The 18,119-nt window shown below is 44.1% G+C and overlaps 1 protein-coding gene across 1 annotated transcript; it reads left to right on the forward strand.

Moving 5' to 3' along the window:
* Positions 1-688: 688 nt before the first annotated feature.
* On the forward strand, positions 689-15,956 carry nrd1b (nardilysin b (N-arginine dibasic convertase)). Its single transcript, XM_074668562.1, has 31 exons — positions 689-808; positions 1,488-1,690; positions 1,771-2,035; positions 2,119-2,200; positions 2,292-2,445; positions 4,039-4,112; positions 4,240-4,335; positions 4,434-4,556; positions 6,438-6,495; positions 6,601-6,674; positions 6,787-6,856; positions 7,838-7,915; positions 8,061-8,181; positions 8,293-8,351; positions 8,496-8,550; positions 9,453-9,557; positions 9,690-9,813; positions 9,909-9,995; positions 10,091-10,210; positions 10,301-10,352; positions 10,427-10,577; positions 12,032-12,159; positions 12,266-12,428; positions 12,521-12,552; positions 12,750-12,888; positions 12,961-13,008; positions 13,090-13,142; positions 13,220-13,303; positions 13,383-13,590; positions 13,758-13,847; positions 15,312-15,956. The coding sequence occupies exons 2-31, from the start codon at positions 1,503-1,505 to the stop codon at positions 15,534-15,536; spliced, it is 3,306 nt and encodes a 1,101-aa protein (XP_074524663.1). The 5' UTR covers positions 689-808; positions 1,488-1,502; the 3' UTR covers positions 15,537-15,956.
* The last annotated feature ends 2,163 nt before the right edge of the window (positions 15,957-18,119 follow it).

The following is an 18,119-nucleotide window of genomic DNA, read 5'->3' on the forward strand; positions in this document are numbered from 1 at the left end:
CTAACCCTACCCTTTTTTTCTTCAGTTTTGTTGTACTTGTTACAATGACAACAAAGTTCTATTCTATTTGCATGGAACAGATTTAATCTGCATTAGCAGCAACAAATGCTGAGATTTCCACAAAAGAGTCATGCCTGGTTTTGATATAACCTACTTCAACATCTGACCAGATGGAAACCAGCTTTTTTTGCCAAACTCTGGCATATTTGCAGAAGTGTTAGCATGAAAACATGGAATATGAAAAAGATCAAGAGAGAAAGAGCAATTAAAATGTGTTAAAATATTGAATTAAAATTTATTTGTAATAAATAAAATTGATGGTTTAACCGAAACATTACAAAATATATACATTTTATCACAGTATTGGCAGTCTGATAAGATGCCTTTACATGATTTTCAATTAAACACGGGTTGAAATGACAAAAAAAAACCATCAATTTAAAAAAAAAAAAAAAAATTATAACACCAGACCGAATTAAACGACATAAACATGTTGTTTTTTTATTTTGGATTTTTTTAAATAGATTTTTATTTTATTTATTTTCATACAAAAACACTAATTTTTATTCGAACACGCTTCGGTTTGGATTACTTTTAAGATGCTTTAACTCGTATTTATTTTTTTGGTATTGTTCTCTTGTACGTCCTACGTCACACATTTGACCAATCAGACGGCTTGTCTCCGTGTGACTGATTTGCTCTGATCCAATCATAGGCTTTGTTTTGGCTAACGGCTAGCTGACCCAGGCTAGGCGGCTTCACTGAAACCGAACCTCCAAACTTCGTTCCGCAGTGAGCTATCAGAAAGGTGAGCCCGTCCTTTTAATTTAAAACCCAAACTGCTGTGTCAGGACTCAGAGTTCAAACATCACCGAACAGATAAAGAGCAAACTGAACGCCTCTTACTTTAGCCGGTGTAGCTACGTTAGCCGTTGAGCTCTCCGTTTGTCATTCATCTGGATTACGGGAAGCTAATAAACGGCTAACCAAGCTGCTCTGTACACTAATGACTTTAACTGACGTCTTATTACGATGCTTACAGCCTGACTTAAAGAGTACAGATACTGTGATGAAGCTGTTTGCACATACACAAAGTTGTCATCAAACTATTAGCCTGTTAGCTTCCCTTCATTTCCTGTTACCCAAGCTTGTCTTAATTTGTTATCACGACAGCTAACGACGGGTTCCGTTCACCGGTGTTCTGTCGAGTTTCGCTACCTCTGTTTCCGCTTCTGTCGCGCGAATCGATCGCAGATGTTGTCGATTCTTCTTGTTTATTTGGTCATAAAAAGAAGTAAAAGCTCACTGAGCCTATCCGAAACATATTTACTTAACTTTCGGTTTATTTTTACACAATAATCATAATAACTTTACTCTTGTATCTTCCTCAGAGTCATTCAGTATCACATTTATCTATAAATAACTGATTGGCTAATAGGTCAAAACACAAGATTTTAATCTGTTTCATCTTTCTCATTCACATCCAGCCTGTCACTCTCAAAATGCCTCAAACCAACAAGTCAGCGAGTGGGTGCAGTGTGCCCGGTCAGGTATCCGCTCCAGACCAGGGGGAGCCACCACCGCCGCCACCGCAGGATGTGAGGTCTGAGGTGGCTGCTGGAGATGGAGAAGCAGCAGACCAGGGAGACCTAGAGATCATCAAATCACCCAGTGACCCCAAGAAATACAGGTGGGAGAGGGAAGTGGGAAGTGGTTTGAATGTCTGTCTGAAAAGCTCTAACACGCCGTCTGACCTTCCTCCCTCTGCAGATACATCGAGCTGAGCAACGGCCTCCGAGCGCTCCTCATCTCCGACTTCAGCGGCTCAGACGGGAAAGCGGGAGAGGACGCAGAGGAGGCAGACAACGGGGAGGAGGAGGAGGGAGGGGAGCAGGACGATGAGGAGGAAGGAGACTCAGGTGAGGGCTCGGAGGAGGATGAAGAGGAAGACGAAGAGGAGGAGCAGGATAGCGACTTCGATGAGCTGGACGAGGACAACGCGGGGAAGAAGAAGAAGGGCAACTCTGAGAAGCAGGTGGGTGAAGGGGGACCATGACACCGAAGAGGCTGAAGACTCAAAGATTTAAGTGTTTTAATAAAGTGTGTGTTTGTTTTCAGGCCGCAGCTGCTCTGTGCATCAGCGTGGGGAGCTTCAGTGACCCTGAAGACCTGCCCGGCCTCGCCCACTTCCTGGAGCACAGTGAGTCCATGCTGATATCTGTGAAGCGTTTCCTTAAAGATGATGATTAGATGTAGATTTTAATCTTCGTCTCCTCCTGCCCGTGGTTTAGTGGTGTTTATGGGCAGCGAGAAATACCCGGCAGAGAACGGCTTCGACGCCTTCCTGAAGAAACACGGAGGGAGCGACAACGCCTCCACCGACTGCGAGAGGACCATCTTCCAGTTTGACGTGCAGAGGAAGTATTTCAGGGAGGCACTCGACAGGTAAGCCCCTGCTTCCTGTGTGAGGTTAATCTCAGCTGTCAAAGAAAACACAGAGCAGGGTCCTGATACGTTTGATGGTCGAGACTTTGTTCAGGATGACTCATGTTCTAGATACTTTTATAGGTGCCAACCAAATTCTGTCTGTCGTACAGAGTACTGATTCACTAAAAATCAAACGGTACCGTGTTTAAACTCATCAATTTTAATAAATATTAATTTCAAGCAGTGACCAGTTTTACAGAGGAGTCTTCTGGCTGATATTTCACTTTTATTTAATACAGAAAGTTAACAGCTTCATCATTTATTTAACTAAAAATGTAAATCATTTGTTGGAATTTGCAGTTTTTGTGCTAGAGTACATGTTTGCGTTTATTGTTTTCAAGATCATTTGTTTAGAATAATCATTAGAACATGACAAAGCTGGTTTTAAAACTATTGAAATAATTAATTTAAATAAAATAATTCATTTTGTGTGTGTCTGAGAAATCAGCATCAATCGTCTTACCCACTGAAAAAACCCTATAATCAGCAATGGTTTGCTCCAAAGTCACATGACCCCAATCAGCTGAGGGCCCATCCTTTTTGGTGTGAACCTTGAAGAAAGTGTGTCATGTTTCAGCTCCTCCTCATCAATATTTCATCAGAATGATTGTCTGTACATGGGGCGCATTAACTGTTCATCAGCTGTGTTACCAACATGTTCTGCTCTTCTTACTATAGATGTTATAAAGAGCAAACTGTGAAGAAAAGGAGCAGAAATATGAGCTGATGGAGGTCAGGTGGTGGAGGTTCAAGGGACAAAACATGGAGGAAATGTCGACTTGGTTACTGGGATTTTTGAGACATGATTCTTTACATTTTGTCTAAACTGTGATAGAAAAGATGAGGGACATTTCTAGGGAGCGCAGTCTGACAGAGAAATGTTGAATAACTCCAAATTCAGGATAATATGGATGAATGTATGGAAAAAATAGTCACGACTTTGTTCCATGACACAGTTGACAAAGAAAATGCTCCAGATTTTTTTCTCCAAGAGAACTTCACGATACAACACACATCAAGATACTTGGGTCATGATACGATGATACCACGATATCACATTATTGTGATTTACTGCAATATTCTACACAAGACGTTTTTCTAAATAATTAAAGTCAGACGCAGTTTCACACAAAAATGTCACTTAATAAAATATAAAGAGTCAAAGAAATGATTGGGTGAAGGACGTGGTCAGTTGGTGAAACCGACATACGTCACTTGGTGTGACGTATATCAGTTGATGGGCTTAAAAAACATCAAGGACACTAAAAAAAGACAAAAACAGAGCTGAAGAGAAGCTCCTCTGTAGGAGCTCAGCCTTCAAAATAAAAGCCCTGCTACGTTCCCTCAACAGGAAATACCACAAACTAACACCCTCTGATACCAAATGACTGATACCTGGGTCGTTTACAAAGGAAGGAAGGAAGGAAAGAGGAAGGAGGGAAGGCAGGATAGAAGGATGAAAGATGGATAAGATGAATCTATAAAGAAAGAGACAGGAAGTCTCAAACAGCAACCTCTTGTGGCGCTCTGACAGTCCCTGTTTGGTTCCAGGTGGGCTCAGTTCTTCATCTGTCCCCTGATGATCGAAGACGCCATCGACAGAGAGGTGGAGGCCGTGGACAGCGGTGAGTCACACACTAACACAAACTCTTGTTTCCAAACGTCTGTGTCATCTCTGCCCCACACCCACCCACACGGCTCCCTCCTCCCTCCTCTCTCCTCTCTCCTCTCTCCTCCCTCCTCTCTCCTCAGAGTACCAGCTGGCCAGGCCGTCCGACTCCCACCGAAAGGAGATGCTATTTGGGAGTTTGGCCAAACCAGGACACCCTATGGGCAAGTTCTGCTGGGGTAAGACACCACCCCTCTGGAGGGCTGTTTCAGAGCCAGCTGTCCTCTGATAAACCAGATAAACTCTGTCACTGTGTGTGTGTGTGTGTGTGTGACAGGTAACGCCCAGACATTAAAACACGAGCCCAGAGAGAAACAGATCAACACCTACCAGCGGCTCAGAGACTTCTGGAAGAGATACTACTCTGCTCATTACATGACGCTCACCGTCCAGTCCAAAGGTACCGACTCTAAAGCCCCGTTTCCACCAAGCGGTCCGGTACGGATCAGTAAAGCCTGATCCAGTTTGTGTTTCCACAGCCAACCGTGCCCTTCTCGGTAGGCGGCGTGTAAGCTGGATGTCTACGAGGTTAAATTTGTGCCATCAGAAACTGAATTTGAATTAAAATATTGAATTTGAACAAGCATGATGTGTTCTAAAAATTAATGTTTTGAATCTGAATTTATTTTTTAAATGAATGTGAAACTGTATTTTATCTATGAAAATTCAACTCTTTTTATACTTAAAATTCAAAAACAACAGAATTCAGTTTCAATTCACAAAAAGCAGATTCAGTTTCAAAATTCGACTTCAATTCAGAGCGGTAGACCGTTGCGTCACCTTGTGCCTGTTCACAGACACCCTCTACACGTCCGCGTACTCTCCTGTGGTGATTCGTTACATTAACCTCTGAACTGGGAGTGACGTTTTTTTCAAATCAGCGTTAAATCGCAGGGCTTGAAGACCTCCGGCATAGTGCAGGGAATCCGGGGCAGACAAACCTGCTTGATTGTGATCGGTCTGGCCGCCCTCCGTTGATTTCATTTGATCGAGTTCCGACTGAACCAGTCAGGAAATTTCGCAAGACGGACCAATCAGGGTTTCACAAACAAGCAGCAGTGGCCCGAATCCGCTACGTCATACCGTGGCTTGATGCGTATTGGTCTATGATGAGTGTGACTAGCAGAACGATCGTCCAATATGGCACTGTCCGTCTAATTTGTCAGATTGATGTGCTTCGTGAAGGGAGTAATTAATGACGGAGGCGGAGAGCAGAGGCGGACAAGCAACCACCTGTAATGAAGCAGTGATATTGAGAGATGTTTGTGGACAACGAAGAGGCTTTTTAAGGCTTCAGAGAGCAAGTTTACCACGGAATCAGGATACCTGCTCGAAAACTGCGCCGCCAGCAAGTCTGTAATCACGCAATCGGGCGCGCATGGATGTATTTTTCATCCATGCGAATTTTAGTAAAAGTCACTCCTACTAGTGACTTCGGCGGGTTGAATTATTTAATTGTAGTTTTCTGAAACGGCATCTGAAATACTAAACCCATTGCAGTATGACACTACGACACCACAACTCCCACGAGCACTGTCTGCACACAGTGTTTGCTCATTGGTCCTTTCACAAAGTCTTCTACTGAGAGGCGCCCCAGACGCAGAATAATATTATTATTATTATTATTATTAATGATGATGATAATAATGATAATAATAAATGCACCCCCCCCCCCAGCTTTCAGGCACAGGATTTTTTCCTGCTTCAAGCCCTGAAATCGGAAAAAAAACGTGCCAACATACCAGGGCTGTTGTGTTAGCCGTTATTAGCACGCCCTGCGTTTTAGTTCACAAATACCACAGGAGGGATGTAAATAACACTGTGGCAGCATTTCTACAAATTCAATATTTTAATTAAAATAAGTTTCTGATGGCACAAATATAACCTCACACATGACGCCGTAGCAGCACAACAGTGTACCTCGCTAATAAATCCGACAAACCTGTTCGTGACGCCATTTTTCAAACAAAACAAAACAGGAAGTGATGATTCTTTCCACCAATCAATGGACTGCAGTGCTTCCAGCTCCACCTTCTGGGGTCAGATCAGTTTAGTCTGGCCTCCAACAGAAGGGTCCAACAAGTGGGACAGTACGGGTCGGTAATTTGGGGACCTGTCCTGGTTTTAGTCAAAGGAAACGCCACAAAACGTGTGCCTTACTGAGATGAACCAAACTGACCGGCCTGGTGGAAACACTTCAGACTATTCTTAATCTCGAAGATCTTGTGTTCGTGTTCGTGCAGTCTGAAACGCTCTCTGGTTTGTGTTTCCTGATGCTCAGAGACTCTGGACACTCTGGAGCAGTGGGTGAGAGAGATCTTCATCCACGTTCCCAACAAGTGAGACGTCACACACCATCAAAACACACCAAAACAAATACACACACACCAAAACACACAGAGCTGCAGAATCAATCATCTGTTTGTGTGTTTTTCCCCTTCCAGCGGTGAACCTCGTGCCGACTTCTCTCACCTCCAGGAGCCGTTCGACACACCGGCCTTCAACAAACTCTACAGAGGTCTGACCCTGGTTTTAGTTCAGTCAGCACCGTCAGTAAAGTCAACAACGTTGAAACGATCAATATTTCTCCTGGTTTCAGTCTCTAATAAAAACCTGTGTGTGTGTTTCAGTGGTTCCTGTGAGGAAGGTTCACGCTCTGACCATCAGCTGGGCCGTTCCTCCTCAGGGGAAACACTACAGGTGAGACAGGAGCAAAGGTCAGACCCCAACAGTCACCTCAAGGAAAGGAAACAGGAAACAAAGGGAGGAGGAAAAGAAGGGTGTAAAGAAGGAGAGATTTAAGGGAGGGAAAAGGAAAGAAGAAAGGAATGATGGAAGGAAGAAAGAAACAAGAAAAGGAATCATGGGAGGGGGAAAGGAATCATGGAAGAAACAAGGAAAGGAAACAGGAAAAAAGGAAGGAGGAAAAGAAGGAATGATTTAAGGAAAGAAGAAAGGAATGATGGAAGGAAGAAAGACACAAGGGAAGGAAACAGGAAAAAAAGAAGGATGTAAAGAAGGAGAGATTTAAGGGAAGAAAAAGGAAAGAAGAAAAGAATCGTGGGAGGGGGGAAGGAATGATGGAAGAAGCAAGGAAAGGAAAACAAGTTCAAAAGTAAGAAAGGCTGGAAGGAGGGAAGAAAGAAAGGAAGAAAGATTGAATTAAAAGATGGATGGAAGAAAGGATGGAAAGGAGGACGGATTTAAGGGGAGACAGAAAAGAAGGGAGTGAAGCAAGGATGAAAGAAACAAAGGAAAAAGTAAGCAATGACCTGAGGAAGGAAGGAAAAAAGGAAAACAAAGAAATATTCAATTACATATATAATACAAACGAAGAAAGACGCAAAGTGATGTGGAGAACAGGAGAAGAGTGAGACGGAAGAAGAGAAAAATAAAAGAGTGAGAAAGAAAGAAACACTAAAAGAGGATGGATAGAGAAAGACAGATAAAAGCTAAAAAGAAGGAAAATGCAAAAGGGGAAGACTTGGTTCAATTGTTTTTATTTTTTATTCATTGATATTTTAAATGTAAAAACAAAGGAAAAACTTTAAAAACTACAAATATGTCTGCTACCGTTAGAGCAAGACGTGAATGAGTGAAACTGAGTTAATGCTCTCATTAAGATATCTGTAAACATAGCTTTATCAACTTATAACGTGTGTGTGTGTGTGTTTCCGTCAGGGTGAAGCCTCTTCACTACATCTCGTGGCTGATCGGACACGAAGGAACCGGCAGCATCCTGTCTGTGCTGCGGAAGAAGTGAGTCAGGAAGAAAGAGACGATCACACTTTAACCACGAGACTTTTTAAAACTCCTTCAGGGTCTAAATGACCAGAAGGTTTAGATTTATTTATAAAATGATGTTTAAAGAGTGTGTGGTGTGTGTGTGTGTGTGTGTGTGCAGGTGCTGGGCTCTGGCTCTGTTTGGAGGAAACAGTGAGACCGGTTTCGACCAGAACACCACCTACTCCATCTTCTCCATCTCCATCACCCTCACAGACCAGGGCTACCAGAACTTCTACCAGGTCAGCACACACACACACACACACACACACACACACACACACACACACACACACACACACACTTTATCTCTCTCTCTCTCTCACACACTCCTGGATCCTTTCTCTCTGCAGGTGGTCCATCTGGTGTTTCAGTACCTGAAGATGCTCCAGACCCTGGGTCCCCAGCAGAGGTCAGCCTACACACACACACACACACACACACTCACACACGTTTCACTGAGTGTGGACGTTATTGTTAAAACAAAGTGAACTCATTTCTCTGCTTGGAAACGTTTTTATGAAAAACTTTTCTCGTTTGTTTTTATTTTTTTCAGGATCTACGAGGAAATTCAGAAGATTGAAGCCAACGAGTTTCACTACCAGGAGCAGGTAGAGCTTCAAATCAGCTGTGATTATAAATCCACAGTTTTAAGATATTATCCATGTCAGAAATCAGAAAAAGAAAAGAGGAAGAAGAGATAAGAAAAAAGTGAAGGGAAACAAATTTAAGAAAAGGAAGGAAAAGAAATAAAGGAAAAGAAAAAAGAGAAAGTATCAGAGAAAACCTGGAAGGAAAAAAGAAGTATAAAGAAAAAGGGGAATGAAACAGAAATAGTTTTGAAAAGAAAGAAACAGACAGGTTTAAGGGGGAGAGGAAGAAAGGAAACATTAAAAAGAAAGACAGAAGGTTGTGAAACAGAAAAAGGAATGGGAGAGACTGGAAAAGAAAGACAAGAAGAGAAAAAAATAAAGAAAATGAAATGAAAAGGAGAAAGAAAAATCACTTCAAACGGAAAGAACAAAAAGAAAGAAGAAAACACAGAAAAAGAAACAAAGAGGAAAGTGAATCTGGAAAAGAAAAAGAGGGAACGACAAACTAAAAGCAATGAAAAAAGAAATATCAAAAGTTGAATGAAATGAAACAAGCTTTGAAAAGAGAGAGACTGGATAAAATGAGAAAAGAAAAGAAAAAAGCATAAGGTAGTCGAAATTAAAAAAAGAAAAGGAAGAAACAGAAAGAGAAAAAAGACAATGAGAGACAGAAAGAAGGAAAGAAAGAAGGAAAGAAAGAGACTAAAAAGAAAGAAGTGAAAAAGAAACCATTGGAAAGCTGGAAAGAAAAAAGAAAGTGAATTAAAGGAGAAACTGGATTAAAAACTTTTATCACAGGAAGATCAGATCAGACGACGAACTGGTCGCCTCAAAAGTTGGTCTGACTTAAAAAGTTTAAATCAGAGGCTGAAAACATAAAACCTGTTCTCTCTGTTTTCTCTATGCCGTTCGTCCGTCAGACGGATCCCATCGAGTTCGTGGAGAACATCTGTGAGAACATGCAGCTGTTTCCTAAAGACGACTTCCTGACCGGAGACCAGCTCATGTTCGAGTACGACCCCCAGGTAACATCCGCAGATTCAGACGCTCCATAAGACGCGATACTTCCAGAGAGTTATGGTTACAGTGTGTGTGTGTGTGTGTGTGTGTGTGTGTGTGTGTGTGTGTGTGTGTGTGTGTGTGTGTGTTCGTTCCAGGTGATCAGCGCCGCCCTCTCCCTGCTGACCCCTGAGAGAGCCAACCTGCTGCTGCTGTCACCAGAGAACGAAGGTTGCTGTCTGCTCAAAGAGAAATGGTTCGGTACCTGCTACAGCAAGGAGGGTACGACACACACACACACACACACCTTGTTTCACTCATGGCTCCATGTGTTTCTGGGAAATAAAAACCTGTGTGTGTTTGTTTCATGACCTCAGATATCTCGGAGGAGTGGGCTGAGCGCTGGCGCGGAGACTTCGACCTGGACCCGGGCCTCCACCTTCCTGCTGAGAACAAGTTCATCGGTTCGTATGAAGACGACGGCGACAGATCTTTCTTTACCGCTCAGACCAACGCGTGTTTGTCACATTCATGGTTGTTTCTCCTCTCCGTGCTGCAGCCACGAACTTCGACCTGAAGACGTCAGACTGTCCAGACACAGAGTTTCCCGTGAGGATCGTGAACAACGAGCGAGGATGTTTGTGGTACAAGAAAGACAACAAGTTCAAGATCCCCAAAGGTGAGTCTGTGTGTCCGTACCTGTTTCCGTCCGTCTGACGCTAAGTGTGTCGTTCATGAAACGTTCATGTAACACGTCTTTCTCTTCCAGCTTATATCCGCTTCAACCTCATCTCCCCGCTCATCCAGAAGAGTCCAGAAAAGTAAGTGCCGCAGCTGAAATCCTTAGTTCTGGGTCGTTCTGAATGGGCCTAACACAGTCCCTCCTCTTCCTCAGTCTGGTGCTCTTCGACATCTTCGTGAACATCTTGGCTCATAACCTGGCGGAGCCGGCGTACGAGGCCGACGTGGCTCAGCTGGAGTACAAGCTGGTAGCCGGGGAGCACGGCCTGGTGATCCGACTCAAAGGGTTCAACCACAAACTGCCGGTGAGCAAATCCATCCCTCTTTATCGTTTTTATTTATGTCGCTAAAAACGGAACAAACGTTGATCTGAAGGAGCTGTAGGAAGGCAGGTCCAGACCCTGGACTCTCTTCCTGACTCTCATCCTTATTAAAGAGCAAACATAGAGACAGGATCAGGAGCCTGAGCTCAATCAAACCCACCATGAAGAAAAACTTTTACACCATGCAGAGAATCACAGAGGAGACGAACGTCATGTAACAAACAGAAACAGACGCTAAGATTGTCTAATCTGCAGTATTTGTCAAAATCGCTGTATTTCTCCTCTCCACCCACAAGATATCATCACTGACAGCATGATGACAAAAAGCCCCCACACACCCAGGGGGCGCTGATCAGACAGAGGGGGGAGGGGGAGTAGTATATTGTGTAGCGTGCTCAGTTAGCGTCAGAAAGCAGTGTGATACCAACAGTAGCAACGGCTGAAAAACAGCCCAAAAGAAAAAGGAGAGAAGAGCATAAAATGAAAAAGAAGGTCTGTGACCATAACAGAGGGAAGACCCGGGTCAACATTGGTGAGGCTTTCTGACGGTGGAGGGAACTCTGTGATTTAACAGAGCTGAAAACGGATGTCTCTGTCTTTCTGCTGGACAGGTTAGCAAGATTAGCTTTGTGGTGCTTCATAACAGTAACAGCTGTCAGCATTCATCTTATTGTCTAATCTGACAACTTGTTCTGTTGTTGTGATGTTATCAATTATGGCAGTCGAGTTGTGGCGACTGTCGTCTGACGAGTCAGGGTTATCAAAGAACCAGGAAACCCAAACAACAGCAGTGAGCTAAAGATAGAAATACCTTTATAACAGCTGGAGCCGGCAAGAGTTGCAGCTAAATCTCCTGAGGACAGCGTCCTCCCACTCCGTCGTACGTCTGCGGGTCAAGTCTCTTTCAAAGGATCAACAACCTGGGCTTTTCTATTGGAGCATCGCACGTCTTTGATCGGAAAATATTTATAAATCTAAATATTACAATATCTTTTGCTACAATCCTACTAAAACTCATCACACTACTAATGTCAAAGCAATAAACACAGCTTCATGTATTATAGCGAAATGACCCTCGAGCGTTCACTGGTCTGGCCTTCATCATGTTGGTCAGCTACGCAGTTTCTACGGTCGTTTCCATGACGATGCACATCCATCATCTTTCGGGCATGGAGCCAGGGGTGGGGTATGAAGGGAGAGGCGGGTCTAAATTCATTTATCAACAACCACTCCACTCGTTTTCTCCCAGACCACTGACTACACCTTCAAATGTCTCCAGAAGAACTCCAAATATAGACCCGCTAATTCATTCAAGAACAGGTTCTTTGAGATCTTTCAGTACTCTGGAATAATCCAGCAGAACCCTGAAGAGGAATGAAGTGACTCGCTTCGTTACTGAATGAGTAGATGGGTAAACGTCCTCCTTCCTGTTGCAGCTGCTGTTGAAGCTCATCGTCGATCATCTCGCCGAGTTCAACACGGAGCCCGGCGTCTTCACCATGTTCTCCGAGCAGCTGAAGAAAACCTACTTCAACATCCTCATCAAACCAGAGAGACTGGGCAAGTACGTCTCACACACTCAAACACACTTGAAGAGGCATCAGAGGAAGCAGCAGCAGACTCGTTAGCCCGTCAGCTTCCTGTTTCAGAGACGTCTCCCTCCTCTGCAGGGACGTCCGTCTGCTGATCCTGGAGCACTGCCGCTGGTCCGTCATCCAGAAGTATCAGGCCGTCATGAAGGGACTGACCGTCGATGACCTCCTGACCTTTGTGTCTGGGCTGAAGGCGGAGCTGTACACCGAGGGGCTGGTGCAGGGGAACTTCACCAGCACGGTGAGACGCAGCGAGGCACAAACACGCTCAGAGAGCTCGAACTCTTTAAGCTGCTTGTTAGAGTGACTGATCTCTGCTTGTTCCCTCAACAGGAGTCCAAAGAGTTCCTGCAGTATTTCATCGAGTAAGTTTGATGTTTCTTTTGCTAAAAATAGAGTTTAATGAAGGTCGAACTTTACAAATGGCAGCGAAAAAGTGAGACTTACTGGAGAAAAATGCAAATCAATCATTAGTCATTGAGATACTCGTTTAACTTTGGCACCCTTGCTCGTGTAATCCTTTAATTGATGTCAGTGATTTGAGGACGCTGTGTCTCCGCAGTAAGCTGCAGTTCCAGCCTCTGTCAGCAGAGGTCCCCGTTCTGTTCCGGGTGGTGGAGCTGCCTCAGAAACATCATCTGTGCAAAGTCAAGTCTCTGAACAAAGGAGACGCCAACTCCGAGGTCACCGTCTACTTCCAGGTAGGAAGAGTGTGGATGTCTCTGTCCCTCTGGTTTTCGTGCTCTCATGTATAAATGCGTCTCTGGTTTCAGTCGGGGCTGAAGAACCTGAGGGAGCACGCTCTGATGGAGCTGATGGTGGTGAGTGTTGACGGAGTTGTGACTCTAACGGCTAACAGGAGAGGATCTTTGTGTCTCTGACGTCTCTGTCTGCGTCCACAGATGCACATGGAGGAGCCGTGTTTTGATTTCCTGAGGACTAAAGAGACTCTGGGGTCAGTTTTCAAACTTTAAACCAGAGCAGCATCCCTCTCTGAGCTCTGACTGTATAACCAGCACCTGTCTCCCTCAGGTACCAGGTGTATCCAACCTGCAGGAACACCTCAGGCGTGCTGGGGTTCTCCGTCACGGTGGAAACGCAGGCCACAAAGTTCAGGTGAGCTCAGCTGGGTTGGTCTCTGCTGCAGGTGGTGTTCCCGTGCAGTTTCCTGACGTTTCCTCTTTTGGTCCTGCAGCTCGGAGTTCGTGGAGGCGAAGATCGAGGAGTTCCTCGTCAGCTTCGGCGAGCGACTGTTGAGCCTGAGCGAGGACGCGTTTAAAACCCAGGTGAACGCTCTCATCAAGCTCAAGGAGTGCGAGGACGCACACCTGGGAGAGGAGGTGGACAGGAACTGGTTTGAGGTCGTCACGCAGCAGTACGTCTTCAGTCGGCTCAACAAGGAGGTGAGGCGTATGTCTGAACGCTTTTATCACCGTCCAAAATCTGATCGAAACCCAGTTTATCCAGCTAGTTAAATCTGGACTGAGAGCGGACACTCGACTCAAATATGGCGTCATATTTTACCTGTTTTGAATTCTAACCTCGATGACCTCTGGTCTGTTTTCTGCAGATTGAAGCTCTGAAGCTCTTCAGTCAGGAGGAGCTGATCTCCTGGTTCCTGGAGCACAGAAACAACAGCAGCAGGAAGCTCAGCGTGCACGTGAGTCTGACTTCACCTTACCGATCCGACGAGCTAAGAGGAGTTGTTTTTATGCACACAGATTCAGCCTTAAACTCTGTTCTCACAGGATTTGTCTCGAGTAGGGACCTCAGGTAAGTTTTAGAGTTACCCCTGACGTCAGTTTTTGTTCGGCGCGCACACAGGATAAGTGAAGCCTGTAAATAACTTTGTGTTTCTCATTTTTCTGATTCTGGTGGTACATTCTGAAAAAAGAAAACGTCCACATCCAGCTTCAGTCAAACCATGTGAAATATATTTATTCTGTATATCCAGAAGTTTGAAAAAATTTAAAATTTAAAGGTAGGGTCTGCAGGAATTTTTGTTACTTGTTCGTAAATACAACGTTCAAACTGGGCTCCTCCTTGGCTCAGTGCCAGCAGCAGCCCACACCCACAGCCCCTGACCGTGATTACATGAACTCACTCACTCACCCAGAAACCACCTGTAGCATCACGTTTCTACAAGGGAGAGACTTAAGAGCCGTGCACCGGACTTAGCATGTTAGCACAAGCTAATCATGAGTATCTGACACATACCTGGTTAGCAGAAAGCTAACTCACATCCCTCTTCGTCCCGTGCTGCTCTCCAAGTTCCTGAAAGCGAATGAAAGTGGAGCCAAGCTTCACCCTCGTTTAGGAAAAAGTTTGGTCTGTTTTGCTTTTTGTTTCACTTTGGTTGTTTTTCTTCCTCACTGTCGTAGCCGCTCTGATTAGCTTCTTCCACTCGCTACGATCCACACGCAAAGTCACTAGTGCACTGGGTGCTCTGTGATTAGCTGATGTAACCACGCTTACTCTCCGCCCAGAAACGTCCTGAAACAACCAAAACACCAACATCCAGGTAGAGGAGGGGGCTGACACAGACACTGACACTGACACACACGTGTAGAGGCCCAGAAGTGACGATTGAGCAGGATTATTCCTGTAAAAGTTGACTTTGTATTTTTTTATGGAAAATCCTGCAGACCCTACCTTTAAGGTGATGTTTATGTCTAATTATTGATTTTTTTATCAACCAAAGCTAATTAAACTGAAAAATGTTGCATTCTTGTGACAAATACTGATTTATGATTAAAATGTGATTAATTGCAATCAATTAATTACAAAGCCTCTGATTAATTAGATTAATATTTTGAATCCAGTTTCACCGCAAATGACTTTTACAGAACTAATTTGTTTATGACAGGGAATAATGCAAAGGAAGGGCAGTTTTTATTTAATACTGTGAAACAAATATTTTGTTGGAGATATTAAAGCTGCTTTTACTGCTGCAGCATGTTAACAATCAAACAAAGTCCAAGGTCCAAGTTTTGAGTTCAAGAAATTTGTTTGAACGTCACATTTAAAGATTTTATAGGAGTTAGCTTTTCTTTTTGACCGTCTACTCAAACAGAAAAATCTTGTTGAATCCTTTTGTGACGTGTCCCCTCTCTGTCTGGACCAGGTGGTCGGCTTCGGCGTGGAGGAGAACGACCCCCCGGAGCAGAGTGTCTCCTGCAGCCAGGAGAGCGCAGACTCTCCCCCGTCTTCCTCCGCCTACGGTGAAGTGAGCGAGCTGACCTTCCTGCCGGCCTCCTCGCCAGCACTCCAGGACGTCACGCTCATCACGGACATCAGAGCGTTCACCTCCTCCCTCCCCCTTCATCCATACCACAAGATCCTCAGCTAGGTCCGGGCCGAAGACGGGACTTTTTACACCTGTTCGGGTATTCAATGCTGCGTTCTAATCCTGTGGGAAAAGGCAGATATCTGGGTCTGTATTTATCTCAACGTTAGTCTTCGCTGTTATCTGTAAACCTGCAAACCTGCGACAGATTCATTAACCCCCAAAAAATAAAAAATAAACACAACTTCACCCATGGAAAGAGGCTGCACTGTGTGTTAACAGGCAAAGGAAGGTTGTATGGTCACTAATCGTTAATATAGAAGCTGTATTAACCCTAAACTGACTGTTACCTAAAAGCTATTTGCACTAAAAGCCCAGCTCAAATAAAACACAGAAGCATAGGTTAATGCAGTATTTCACACGTATGTTTTTGTCATATTACAGCAACACGCCTGCATGAATACCTGCAAACATCAGCACCAATACATCGAATTTATTATTTTTAGTTATTAAAGTCCAAACTGCTCCCAGTTACGCCTGATTGGCTTCTCTCCAGAGTATCAAACAGATGAATCATGAATCAGAAACTGAATCTTGATTTAAGGGTCACACCAGAATGCTGGACAGAGGGAAACACACAACCTGAAGACGAGTTTTGACGTGTTTCTCTGTGATGTTAATAAACGGTTAAATACAGGCCCAGAGCTTTCATAAAATGCTGCTCAGGTCACTTCACCTGGTAGACCCTGTTGGATTTGATTCTAAGAAAACCACCTGAGTGAATATGAAGAGGAAAAGGATCAAAAGAGTCTGATTGGTTGGTTTTATCTGTGCTGAAGTGTGTCTGAGTATTCCCAGGGGAACGTGAATGCAGCACGATAAACTCAGGGCTCTGGTTTAAACCCAGTCGGTGATGAAAGGCGACGATAACCGGGCATCTCTCTGTTTGAATGTGACTTCAGCCAGTATCACTGCTAAACCTACCATGTTATTTATTACATATGAGTTTACATGTTCATGCTGTTTGACTGGGGATGTATATGAAGCGTTAAATACAAAGCTGTGACGTGTATGAACTCAGATTGTCCTGCAGTAGATCGTGGAGGCTGAACATAAAGACTTAAAACTTTAACATGACTTAAATCTGCTTTTTACTGTTGATGGGAAATACTGTAATTCTTCATCATATGTTACAGTTGAGTTAATTTGTGCTTAAAAATAAAAAAAAAGAATTGTAACCAAGCGTTTAAGTCTTCAGTGTCACTTTTATTCAGCTCATAAAACAACCTCAGTCTGTGCGAGTTGGGACTCTAAAATGTTACAGAAATAGATTTAAATGGTTTCCTAATCATTTATTAAAGCCTATATTTAATCATTTGATAAATACTGCCCTGACGTCATGCCAAGACAAAATCTTAACATGTAAAAAATTAGTGGATTTCATCGTTTACAGCACATTATGTCGTAAAAGATTCACAAAAGGGAAAAAGGACCAAAAGGATACCGGATGGAGGAGGTCTTCAGGGGTCACAGGCATCACCGCATTAAAAACAGACATGACTCTGTAGTGGACATCACTGCATGGAAACTTGTGCAAACTTGACCCTGTGGCTCTGGCTCTCCCTTCTTGTCTTTGAGCTCTGCCTTAAGCCAAACAAGCTGTCTCAGCCATAAGCTGTATCCACCAAGCAGTCCGGGTAGGTTCAGTACGGTTTGGGACGGTTAAGTTTGATCTCGTTTGTGTTTCCACAGCAAACTGTGCCCTCTCGTGGTGGGCGGCGTGTAAGCTGGATGCCGGAAGCCGCAGCTGTTAGACAATAGCATGACGCCATAGCAGTTTACCCCGCTATTAAATCCAACAAAGAAGAAAACCGTGACACAGTGAACAAAGAGCAAAGATGAAGACATGCAGCATTTCGTCCTCTCTGTGATTGTCATGTAGCTCTTTGATACAAAGAACAATCAAGCTTTGTTTCAGTGAAGTCTGTGAGCCTCCAGGAGAAATGCAGCCGCTGTCGGGGTAAGTGACGATTCTTTTAACCAATCAACAGTCTGCAGTGTTGTAGCTCCACCTCCCGAGAGCGGATCAGTTCAGTCTGGCACCCATACGAAAGGGTCCCAAAAAAGTAGGTCGGCTCGTCTCGGTTTTTAGGGATCTTCCTGGGATGAGTCAGTGGAAACGCCGCTAAAAGCGCACCGTACCGAGTCGAACCGAGCCGGTCTTCTTGGTAGAAACGCGGCTATAGACTGTGTAAAACATGGATGTAGCCTTCGCAATGTCACCAGTCTGCTCCTGAAACTGTGAAATGAAGTCAATCCGCAAACGCAGCCACATTCAATATGACGCCGGCTGTTAGTTCTTCGAGCAGCTACAGGGCGCCCGGCGGTCACGTGACCTGAGCTGTGCCTCTGACTAGAAAATCAAACGATCCTAGTAACTTCTAAACCACAGAGATAGAAAAAAAATCACTCACTGTCCAGTGCGTGCGTTCCGATAGTAAAATCAGCGTTTTAGACCCAAGCTGTTTTTTGACCCAGGATGTAAATATGTTTTGAATGCCGTAAAAGTCTGTTTTTATGGCTGGGTGTGTACACGACTTCCTGTTTTTCTACAGCCAGCCACAAGCAGATTCTCAATGACCAGCG

This window comes from Halichoeres trimaculatus, unplaced genomic scaffold, assembly GCF_033239565.1.
Source record: "Halichoeres trimaculatus isolate MK-OKI-2021-1 unplaced genomic scaffold, fHalTri1.1 fHalTri1_scaffold_4, whole genome shotgun sequence".
In the NCBI taxonomy this organism is placed as follows: domain Eukaryota; kingdom Metazoa; phylum Chordata; class Actinopteri; order Labriformes; family Labridae; genus Halichoeres; species Halichoeres trimaculatus.

What these genes read in the sequence shown, in the direction of transcription:
- nrd1b (XM_074668562.1), top strand. Translation starts at nt 1,503, where the DNA reads ATGCCTCAAACCAACAAGTCAGCGAGTGGGTGCAGTGTGCCCGGTCAG. An exon ending in ACCCTGGGTCCCCAGCAGAG is followed by an intron (nt 8,352 to 8,495) that starts GTCAGCCTACAC and finishes TATTTTTTTCAG; the next exon opens with GATCTACGAGGAAATTCAGA. An exon ending in CTCTGATGGAGCTGATGGTG is followed by an intron (nt 13,009 to 13,089) that starts GTGAGTGTTGAC and finishes CTGCGTCCACAG; the next exon opens with ATGCACATGGAGGAGCCGTG.